The 11,821-nt window shown below is 36.4% G+C and overlaps 2 protein-coding genes across 2 annotated transcripts; one reads left to right on the top strand and one right to left on the bottom strand.

Annotated features, from left to right (window-relative positions):
- Window positions 1-1,112: 1,112 nt before the first annotated feature.
- Window positions 1,113-2,798, top strand: LOC110796763 (acetyltransferase At1g77540). Its single transcript, XM_022001878.2, has 2 exons — window positions 1,113-1,446; window positions 2,581-2,798. Exons 1-2 carry the CDS (start codon window positions 1,174-1,176, stop codon window positions 2,650-2,652), a joined length of 345 nt encoding a protein of 114 aa, XP_021857570.1. The 5' UTR covers window positions 1,113-1,173; the 3' UTR covers window positions 2,653-2,798.
- Window positions 2,743-9,045, bottom strand: LOC110796674 (F-box protein 7). Its single transcript, XM_022001784.2, has 11 exons — window positions 8,829-9,045; window positions 8,485-8,571; window positions 7,753-7,865; window positions 6,798-6,914; window positions 6,611-6,707; window positions 5,623-5,696; window positions 5,471-5,524; window positions 5,264-5,365; window positions 5,112-5,170; window positions 3,798-4,005; window positions 2,743-3,098 (listed from the first exon to the last, which is right to left on the bottom strand). The coding sequence occupies exons 1-11, from the start codon at window positions 8,842-8,844 to the stop codon at window positions 3,036-3,038; spliced, it is 990 nt and encodes a 329-aa protein (XP_021857476.1). The 5' UTR covers window positions 8,845-9,045; the 3' UTR covers window positions 2,743-3,035.
- Between the last annotated feature and the right edge of the window lie 2,776 nt (window positions 9,046-11,821).

The following is an 11,821-nucleotide window of genomic DNA, read 5'->3' as shown; positions in this document are numbered from 1 at the left end:
GTAGGGTTGTTGGTGGGCCCTTAGGTAAGGTGAGAAAATAATAAAATATTATGTAATGTTTCCATTTTTAGAAGCGTTTCAAGTAATCCGGGACGGCCCGATAAGGAAAGCGTTTCAAGTATTCCGGGACGGAGGGAGTAGTTAAGTGAGAATCATCTCTATTTCAAAAAGCGTGCAGGTGAAAAATACTCATTTTTTGTGGATATTTTTTTACAAGGTTATGTGTCAACATCTTAAGATGTGAAATGGATAAAAAAGTAGAGAGAATTATAACACCTGCTGGTTGGATTCAGATCGTTGTGCTTGTTATGTTATGGCTGACCCGACTTGAGTTGGGTGGTTCACGGGTTGGGACTTGGGAAGTGAGTTTGGATGATTGTCCTCATTCAAACTTTGTACACTTCATCCCACCAAGATTAACCCCCATAAAAAAAAATTCACTTTCTTAACTTGGTTAATGTTTTAGTGTTTGACATATGGGGTTGTTATTTATTGTCATATTCCTAGCTTTTATCTCTATCTCTCTCCTCCCAAAAGATTATGGGGTAAACTCTACGAATGAATTGATTTTGTCCCATCGTTCTTGGGAGTATAGTTTCTCGTGCTCTAATCACTTTCCTGCAATGGTTATAGACCGCATAGGGGCGTGTTGAACCATTGACCCATAAACCAAACTAATTATCTAACAATTACAATACTCAACTAGACCTCATCACCATGAGCCTGATCCGCTAGCGCGGTCAATCCAGTCCAAGAAAAAAGCAGGGTTTGAGCCGAATTTGTAGGCCTGTTTTCTAAGCCCATTTTTAATTTTTTTAGGTAGGTTTTGAACAGCTCAGAAAATTTAGTTATAAATTATCCTGATCCGAAAAGCCCACTATTTTGGGCAGAAGACTCCAACCCAAAATTTTAGCCCAGCCCAACTTAATGGACAACTGTTTTGGTTGTACCCTCATCCATCCCAAACCTACCCCGCTTTTTTATCAAGTCTAGTTTGGGCAGAAAACTCCGGCACGGAATTTGGCCCAGCCCGACTCATTGGGCAACTATTTTGGTCGTGGCCCGACCCAGCCCGAACCTAGCCCATCTTTTGATCAGGTTCTATACTCGATTATGAGTAGTTGTTAACTGTAGGGGTGTGTGAGAGAGCTTCCTAGAGAAAAAAAACAAGAGATGGCGGCAAACAACAAAGAAAAAGATGGAGGAGCAGATGAACCCAGAATAATATGGAGCGAAAATCGAGACAGATTCGAAACAGAAGACAAGAAAGCTTATTTAGAATACCATCTTCAAATCCATGGAAATTCCCAAATCATGAACATTCTTCACACCTTCGTTCCTACTTCCAAACGAGGCCTTGGATTAGCCTCTCACCTCTGCGTTGCCGCCTTCAATCATGCGCAGTCTCACTCTTTGTCCGTCATTCCATCATGCTCCTATGTCTCTGTAAGTATCTAATTTCTGATTCTGGTTTTTTCTAGGGTTTCTTTCAATTTGTTGATTTTGGTACAATTTGTTGATTTGATCGATATACAATTGCTCCTATGTCTCTGTAAGTTTTAATTTCTGGTTCTGGTTTTTTTTCTAGGGTTTCTTTCAATTTGTTGATTTTGGTACAGTTTTGTTGATTTGATCGGTATAGAATTAGGGATTGCGGATTCGGCATCGTCTTTGTTGTTATCATTGTCAATCGTGATATTGAAATTGATGAATTTGTTTTTGATTTCAATTAGTGTCCAGTTTGACTGTAAATGCTGTTCTGCTAATTGAAGTTCTCTTTGTAGTTTATGGTAAAATTGGGAATCATGAACAAAATGTTAGCTAATTTGAGAGTGTTGTTTAGCTGCTGCATTAATAAAACTAACATTTCGTTGTCGAATTGATAAGTTTAAACTGATTAGAAATGCGAAGGATTGCATATCTATCTGCACGGATGCTTAAAAATGGTCTATTTTATGTTCATAAATTTTCATTAACAATCTCTAAATACGGCTCGCTCAAACTCGTGAGCTCAAGCTAGGCTCGAGCTCCAAGCTCGTCCAGCCTACGTTATTGGACTCGAGCTCGAACAGTATAATCGAGCTCGGTTCGGCTCGTAGCTCGATAGGCTCGTTCGAGGTTGATCATCAAGTGTTTAATTATCAAACTAGTTTATGCGAAAAAATGTTTTATAAGAAGTTCATGTATCAAAAAGAACTCGAGCTTGCTTTCGAGCTGAGCAATTGATAGCTCAGGCCTGGCTCGTTAAAATCTCGAGTCGAGCATCCAGTAGTTCGCGAGTAGGCTCAACTCGTTAACATCCGATCTGTTACCATTTGGAAAGTGGTATTTCGCGGGAATTCAAATTTATCAAGAAAAACACCCATGTTTGAGATAAACCTTATTACTATGGACATTATGAGGTTATTACATATTTTTCTTGTCAAATAACACTTGGATATTCTTATTCCTAAATTTTATTACAAACGGACCGAGAATACTTGATTTACCAAAAGATTTAGAGATCATTTTGTATTTCTGCCAACTCCAGAGTTAATTGTAAACTGCTAATAGATTACACTGTATTTTTTATTGTTGCAGGACACATTTCTTCCAAGAAATCCAACATGGAACTCGTTAGTCTACAAAGAAGATCTTAAATCCAGTATCTGAAGCTTCTTTCTGCAACTTCCCTACTCAAATACTAAAATACAAGCTTTGTAATGCTACTGTAACACGCATTGCGTTGTATCAAAAAGGATATTGTAATCGAAAATACATTTGATTTTATAAATATTACTGTTTCCCAGTTTCCTTCATTTTCTTGCAATACTACATACTAATACTCATATATGTTACCATCATCGTATTCTGTCTAAGAAGTCGCTTAACATTCCATAAAAACAATCTCAGCGACAGAACGAGAAAACTAACTTAATGACAACCTTACATATATACAAAGTTGAGCATTTTACAGTAAATAACCAGAGGAGAAACAGGGTCTTATTGTGAACATACATACATTGATATTACAACAGGGTGTGTCTTCCAACTTGTTAATAGTCAGGCACAAAGAAATCCATCTTGTCAACTGGAAGATTCACAACTGATGTTTCCACCTACACAATACGGCGATAGCAATCACCCGTTTAATTCAAAATCTCAGGCTAGAGTATAGAAAATGGATTTTGGTCTTGTTCTCTTCACCTGATCTGGACTGATTTTTCTAGTTTTTGGTCTGATCTGAATGTTTTCGATGAGTGTTTTTTGCTTTTTTTGAACTGGTATGGTCTTATTTTTCTAGTATCTCTGATCTGGTCTGAATGTTTTCGGTGGTGTTTTTTTGTTTTTTCTGGTGTGGTCTGAACTGATTTTTCTGTTCTAATGTAATTTTTTTGTTCTGATGTAATAAGCAATAGGAAAAAGGTGAAGAGAACAAACATTATCTTTACCTTGTTCTTATTGCTTATTAGATAAGACCCAAAAAATGCAGACCAGACCAAGCCAAAAACTAGAAAATCAGATCAGACCAGGTGTAGTGAACAAAGCCAAACCATGATACTCAGTTGTTATATGCTATGTAGTATATCATTGTCCACAAACAAGGGGAATTTCTTAAGACTTCAATTTGTCCAGACCAGAAATTAGAAAAATCAAAATCAGAGTTGACGAGGTGAAGAGAACAAAGTCTAACCATTATACTTAGCTGTTATATGCTACGTAGTATTACGTATATCATTATCCACAAACAAGGGAAATTTCTTTGGACTTCAATAGGTCAAACGATTTACTTCGGAGTAAAACAGAAATTGCCATACCTCTTCAAACGGAACAAAGACAAAAGGAGTCATGCCCCTGTTGTGCGACACTGCAGGAACATCAGGATTATGTGTCTCGTCATCTTCCCATCCTTCGACTACATCAAGCATGTCTTCCTCGTGGTTTGCTTCATTGACATTAACACCACTGGTTACGAGCGAGACCAAATCCATTCTGTTATTAGCTCCAGCTGTTGTCCCTCTCACCCTGAAAAAATACAAGTCGGTCAAAGATTAGTACAAAGGAAGAATCTATCAGATTGTTCAAAACATGAAATGTAAATAGAACTCATGGCAATGATCCATATTGGACGAGAGACACAACAGATTTCCCACAATGATTTTAGTTGTGCAGCAACACGTAAGGAGGGCATTAAGGGTATTACTTGATGAAGAAAGCAAGGGACACCAAAGGAATATTGGGGGAGAAGTTCGAGTCAGAGAAGGGAAATCTGAAGCAACAAGTACTACTCCATTCGTCCCATATTTGTTGTCCCGTTTGACCAAAAACACAGGTTTCAAGAAAATTGGAATAAAGTACATGGAAAGTAGAATAAAGTACAATGATGATTGTTTTTCAGGGGAACGTGGAATATAGTACAGGGGAAAGTGGGATGTAGTACACATTTTTGTTTTGTTGTGTTTTCAATGCATTTTTAATTAATATAGTACAGGGGAGAGTGAAGAATTGAATGGCCAAAAATAATAACATGACTATAATTTTGGGACGCCCGATTAGGAAAACAAGACTATAAATATGGGACGAAAGGAGTAATAAATAGGGGAATGAGAGGAAACGGTATGTACCGAGCAAATTGCATAGTTGCGTTAAGTTTTTGCGAGTTCAGTGTGTCACACAGCCACTAGAATGCCCGGGTTTGTGTAATCAGTTTACTCTTCACTATCAATTTCTGTATTATCCACTTTTAAACTCTTCTCTTGTTCATCAACTTCTATTCTATTCTTACTAGTAGCCACTACCAATATATACAGGTTTACACTAACCTATTATTGAACACAGATTTCCACACTCTAATATGCTTAAGATTATCTGGAGATTTCGAGGTTCAAATATATACACAAATGGGTGCATTATTTTTATGATTAATCTTGAAATGCAAGGATATTCATGCATCAGCTATAAGGATACTACATACTAGTCATGACAAGCGGATTACCACCAACATAACTATATCGATTTTTCTAGAAAAATGCAAAAACAGCTATATAATTCCAAGTTGTTGAACTTAGAAGTTCAAAGGTAAAATTTGAATGCATTCGTGTTAAGCATAGACAGTCAATTATGTGGCGTACCTTAACCGAATTCGCAAAACAGTAGGCCTCGTACCAGGGTACAGAAGTGCAGCTTCGACCTGAAAACAACGAGAGCACCCTCTAGATTAGGAAACATACCGAGCAATCAACCCGAAACTCGGTCACCGACAAGAAACAGATAGATTATAAACCTTGTCGTCGGTCAATGTGTATTGTCCACGGTAAATAGACTCAGCTTTAGATGCTCGAAAGTTCATAAACTTTGCAACATCTTTAAGTTTTTGAGAAGAATTCTGCCCATTTAAAAATAAGAATCTATTAGCAGTCATACGAAAGACAACACAAACAAAGACAGGATTTGTGCATGTTAAAAGAACTAGTAAGCTAGATCACAAAACCTTGTACAAAAATCTTCCAGAGGGGAAAAACTTGATGTACCGGTAATAGCACACCTGCACAGGAGAAAACAAGATTAGACATGAAACAAGATCAAACATTTTTAGCATAATGATTTTAGGACTAGTAAATAGCACCAGGAGAAGCAGCTTACCAAATGTACTGGATTTGAAACTGTCCATTCGGCGATTCCAGCACGTATATAAGTATTCCTACTCACATAAATGCCTGCATGCAACAATAATAAGTCAATAACAAACCATAGTGTGTTCAATGTCATTTAGATGCCAGAATTTGAAGAAAAAGGTGGAAACACAGAAGTTCAAGAATGATTATCAGCAAAATCTTCAAAATCTTAGGTTTCTCACTTAGTTACAAACATAAAATGGCTGACAAAATCCTCTGAGTTACCAGTTGGACTCCTTCACGGTACTAAATGATCAAAGGCGAGAATAATGATGCATTTTCAATTTTCACAAACAGCGGACCATCATCTCGCGAAAACCTGCGTCACTTGTCTATTAAAAAATGTCATATACGTCGAAACTTCATGTGAGATTAGGCGAGTACTTTATCTGTGTGATAGGTGCATTCAAATTTGCTTCCAACCCAACAGGATATTCAAATAGTTTTTTTTTTTTTTTTTAAATGTGTCTTATACTTTCTCAACTTTAGAGGAAGGCCTCTTTCTTTTCTCATTCGGCATATTTTTAGATATAGAAATTTCTTCAAAGGAATGATAGGATTTCAACAATAAACACACACACACACACACACACACACACACACAGGAGGGTAAGCTTTGTAAGGGTAATATTAATTATCCACTCCCAGTAACAAAAAGCTTGAATTGTAAGACCAAGTCCCTCAAGAAGCTGAACCTTAATCTTGGTTACTCAATAATAAGCTGAACAATTAGCTAACGTCACAAGGTAAGAGATAATCATGCTTGGCTACTCACATAAGCTACTCTTTGGTGATAACTCGCTGCTTCCTTCAGTAACCATAACTATTACTTTAAATTAACCTTAGCTACTATTAGTAGCCTTCTATTTGGTTCTTTTTTACCTCTCTACATGAGTCTTCCTCGGGTTTTTGCAGTCTTTCTTCCAAAAAAAAAAGATTCAAGTAAAAATGTTTACCATCAGTTCGCAATCTTGGTCTTAAGAGCCACATTTTTCTCCATGACCCTTCATATTTTGAATGCAAAACCTTGTAATTGTACACCACTCCAGAAAGCTTCAGTGAGAAAATGATTTTCAGACAATGCAAGTACGGAGAAAAGAAGTTAAATATGAGCTAGAAGAAGAAATTGTTGAGAACATAAACCTGCCACGCTTTCAAGCATGTTATGCGCCAAAATACAGGATTGCGGATGGCGTATCTCCATTTTCGACAAACACAGGCTGCTCTTCCCAGATAATAAGGAGGCATTCTTGCAAAGATCTGCACCAAAAAAGTGTCAACATTTTTATACGCAATATCACTTTTCGTTTGTGTGTGTGCTGAAAACACATTTATAGCATAGGATGACAAATGTTTTTACTCCATCTTTTATTTAATTCTGGTATGTAAGTAACAAACGGTAAGTGCTTATGCATCATATTCATACTTTCCATAATAGAAAAGACATGAAATTGAGGCCAGGCGACACCCGTGAAAAAGAAAGGTTGGCCCACTTACAAGCCCGAGTGACTTCCACCCCACGAACAATTGGATACAGGTAACCCTATGGTGGTTATTTGCTCTCTTTTTCTCCATAGTCAAACAACTCACATGTGCACAACATAAACAGGGCCAAACAAAAGCTTCTTTAAGCACACCCCATGACCAGAAATTAGAAGATTCCATAGACTTACCAGTAAAGCTTTTTTCACAAAACATACAAAGAGGCTAATAATATAAAGTAGATAACCAAAATATGGCCCCTTATTAGAGTTATTACCACTAACAACTGTATTCAAAACCTAACTCGACGTGCTCAACAATCAGCATACATATGTTAATGTTATTCTTCGAAACTCAACAAAGACCTGCAATGAAGATTCTCTAAGTCAGGGTAAAAATAGTCTCATGCTCTTAGCCTTCCACTTTGCCATATCAGACGCAACCCAACAACGTGATGCAAATATGAACGTAACATGACACAGTTCGATCAATAGGTCACGTAAAATTCATAAATTCATCTTCCTGACAAATATATTATGCATTTCGTAACCAAAATGAAGTCAATGCAGATTCAAACAAGAATATGACAGAAGAATTAGCAGCTTAGACTCATTACCTCGTGAAGCAACTCATCAGGCAGAGTGCGGTGGATAAGTGCAGGATCAATAGAAGGCTTGTTACTAACACTTCCATATGCTGCCACTGGACTAACCCTAACCCCATACAGATCTACATGAAGACATTGAAACAAACAAACAACAATGTAACAACATGAGAAGCTAAAATAGTCACAAGATCAAGGAATATGATTAGGGGGTGCAAATGAGCCGAGAATCACAATAAACTACTTGGGCTCGGGCTCGGCTAAAGCTCGTTCATGTTCGTTTATTCAATAAATGAGCCAAGCTTGAACAACTTTTGAAGCTCGTTTAATAAACAAGCTTGAACCAGAACATATGTATGTTCATTCATTTAAGTTTATGAACAACTTGTTTATCTACGTTCATGATCAAGCTCATCTATGTTTATAAATGAGTCGAGCTTGAACAACTTTTGCTTGAACATGAACATACGTATGCTCGTTCATTTAAGCTCATGAACGAGCTCGTCTATTTATGTTCATAACCAAATTTGTCACACATAATTGTAACACTAAAGTGGTAAAGCCTAACTATAAGAAGCTAAAAGCATATATTTATCATCAACAGAACATTCATAACACCCATCGAACGCGTGATTTTGTCATAAATTCCTAAACTAACATGGTAATTTGTATACCAAAACTGAAACAAAAATGTGGGTATTCATCAGACATAGTTTTGTAAAATGAGAGAAGCAGAAAAATTACCAAGCCAGGGTCTTTCAGTAACGAAGTATTGGGAAGTCTTCCAACGGTGAGCAGCCTCTAATTCCGCCACAATTGGGGAATTCAACTCTGCAATACACAAAATCCCATCAATTTTACAAATTGTATATCCAAATTTGATAGTGATCAGCTAAAAAAATCATAAACTCAAAGTAATTGGGGTTTTTTTTATAAGAGATACCCAGATGGGAAAATGAATCAAATTGACTAAATACATGAAGAATTAGAAATAAGAATGTAATTTTTTATTCAATGGATTAGATTGTATTTTTCAATCAAATTAGCAATATAAAAAAATTGGTAAGGGGATGTTCATAGTTTCATACCTGATGAAGAAGCCATGGCTGCTTTTATTTTTTTGATCCCACTATCTGGGAATGAATTATTGAATCTTCCTCCTTTTTATTTTGTTGGAGAATTTCTGGGAAAACCTGGAGAAGAGGGAAAGATTTCCCGACAAAAATGGAAGAGATAAAAGGAAGAGGATGAGATCATGACAGAGAGTCCCCCGTGTGTAGTTCCACCTATTCGGCTATTCGTGCTGCACATTGCTACACCGCCAATCTAGACATGATAAAAAAAGGCGGGCCGGGCCGAGGACATAGAAATATACCTATTATATCGGGCCGGGTTAAGTTTCTGGCCAATTTTTTGTGCCCAAAACCCACTATTTTGGGCCAAAAATAACAGGTTTTCGGGTCATTTTTGTATGCTGCCCAAAACCCGTTAATTTTCGCGCCGGGTCGGGCCAGCGGGCCGGGCCCATGTTGATCAGCTCTATGCCAATCCATTAATTTGTACTCCGTATTGCACTTGTAACTCATTCGTGCAAACTCTCATGCTCAGTTTTTCTGAATTTTATTTGGCTGAACTGAACTGAATCAAACTGAAATTAATAGAGCTGAACTGAAATGAACTGAATTAAACTGAAATATCTTTACTCAGTAATTAAGGCAGACGTATAACGTTATTGTGAAACAGATGTAAAATTTCCCCCAAGATGCTTACGTAAAAGGCATTCGGATATAATACGATCTGAAAAAATATTTGTATTATCTTGACATAATGTAAAAGTTTTCGTCTAGGTAACATTTTATATTATCCGTTTGAATGGTAGTATCTCAAACTAGTACAACCATACTTTTTTTTACCATAGGCTCTATGAACTTGGGTTGGGTTTGGTCGGTGCTTGATTTAGGGTTTTGTTGGGCTCTCTTTTCTTACTATTGTAATATCTCGAAGCATTTGTAATCCATTCAAAAGGGCGCTATAGGTTGTCCGTCTGATTTACTTACCTAATAAATAAAAAGTATATATAACTTTTCTGATAAATCATGATTTATATAAAGTTGAAAATGCTACCAATACAGCAATCTTGTTACAGTATTTTTACTTTTTTGGGTAAATAACCAACACTTACACTGCCAATAGCAGTAACTAACTCTTTCACCCACATGCTCCAATTAAGCGTTACAGGTTGGCAAGGATCTGTATTTATTCCTAATTCCCAAAGGTTGGGGTTAAAGTGACAAGACCAATTTGGTTGTTCTTACGGTATTATAATGCTTCATAAATGTACTCTTTTTTGAATAAGGACAAAAAAAACCAGGTTAACGCCGTTCACCCCTTTGATGGGGCAAACCTAACTCGTCCTTTAGGCCGGCGAAGGAGAGAGGATGATCAAAAGACGAAAACCATAATGACATATTGGAATAAAAGCTTCTTTCTGCTGCCAAAAAATCCGCCGCTTAATTGACTTCCCGATAACCATAAATGGCCAAATAGTACTCCTTTTGTTTTCGATAAACCATAAACCATATTTTCGTGAACAGTTTTGGATGGATAGGAGTATAGGACTATATAGGCCAACGCCAAAGCATAATCTATTGGCATTGTTTTTGCATATCTTTATTGGACCCACATTGAACTATAAAGAGCTTTAAGCCCATTGGATTATAAAAATCAATCTGAAGTCTAATCTGTGGACTTTGAACAATTCATGGTTTTCAACTTGTCAATTTTCTCATAAACTCTTTCTATGAATTGGGATTTTGTACAGGTACATTTTGCCTTTAAAGTTAGAAGTTACATGTACAAATGTATAAGGTTTAAATCGTGTCTCCCTTATTATATACTCTCTCCGTCTTTAATATCCATACCGCTTTTCTTTTCGGATCGTCCCTTACTATTTGCACCGCTTTTATAAATGGAAATTGTTACCAATATTATATTATTTCTCACACTTACTTATTAACCCACCTACACCCCTGATCCCTACAAAAAATCATTTAAAAATTCACACCCCCCACTCACCACTCCCTACCCCTTACACATTTTCCACTAACTATATTAAAAAAATACCCCATTATCAACTAACTCCAATTAAATTAATAAGTCAAATCAAGCGTCCTAAACTCCGCACCGGTCAAACCGGTGCGAGTTTAAGGAACGGAGGGAGTACTTGTTTTTTTTGTTTTTTCTTTCCATTGTTATAAAATCGTATGTTAAGTTTTGGCCCTCCTATGTATAATTTTGGTCATGCCCTTGGTTTTTGGTGCAAACTTAATGATCCACAAAACAACACAAACTATAAACGCAAAGATTAGAATTTGAGATCTATCATACATGGACTCACCGTCTTAATCAATAAGTCAAAACTACATTGGTACATAATATAGATTTTAAATTACTTTATTCCGAACATATACTAACTACTCTGTACTACGTTATTGCGGGACACTATATACTAGTAGTAAGGAGTATAAGTTATATATTACGGGACAATATATGTGACTATTGATTCCGCATTTGCATGGACTACGTATTGTTTAAGGAAATTATATGATATACTTTTTTAAGAGAGAATTATATGACATCCAATTTTTTTATATTATTATTTAAAGAATTTGATTCCAAATAATTAAAGGCAAAAGAGAGTTAATTAGTTGTCAAAGTAGGCTTCTATTAATTAATTGAAATATTAAAGTAAGATTCACTAGAAATGAGTCAAATGACTAACCTATTAGGCATTTAGGCGACTAACTAGATATTTCCGTATATTTATGTGCTGATGTAAAGTCTAACGTTCAGATTCCTAACACGTGAAAGATTGTACATATTTTTGTAAACACTATTTTTTTTTTGAGGGAAATTTTTGCAAACACTACTCCCTCCGTCCCGAAATACTTGACCTGTTTCTAAAAATGGAAATATTCTATTAATATTATATTATTTCTCACTCCACCCCTATTAACCCACCTACCCCCACTCCATACCAAAAATAATTAAAAATTCAACCCATACTCTCCTCCAACCCCAC

The sequence above is a fragment of the Spinacia oleracea genome, chromosome 2 (assembly GCF_020520425.1).
Source record: "Spinacia oleracea cultivar Varoflay chromosome 2, BTI_SOV_V1, whole genome shotgun sequence".
NCBI classification, from domain to species: Eukaryota; Viridiplantae; Streptophyta; class Magnoliopsida; order Caryophyllales; family Amaranthaceae; genus Spinacia; species Spinacia oleracea.
This window is presented reverse-complemented; position numbering and strand designations above follow the sequence as displayed.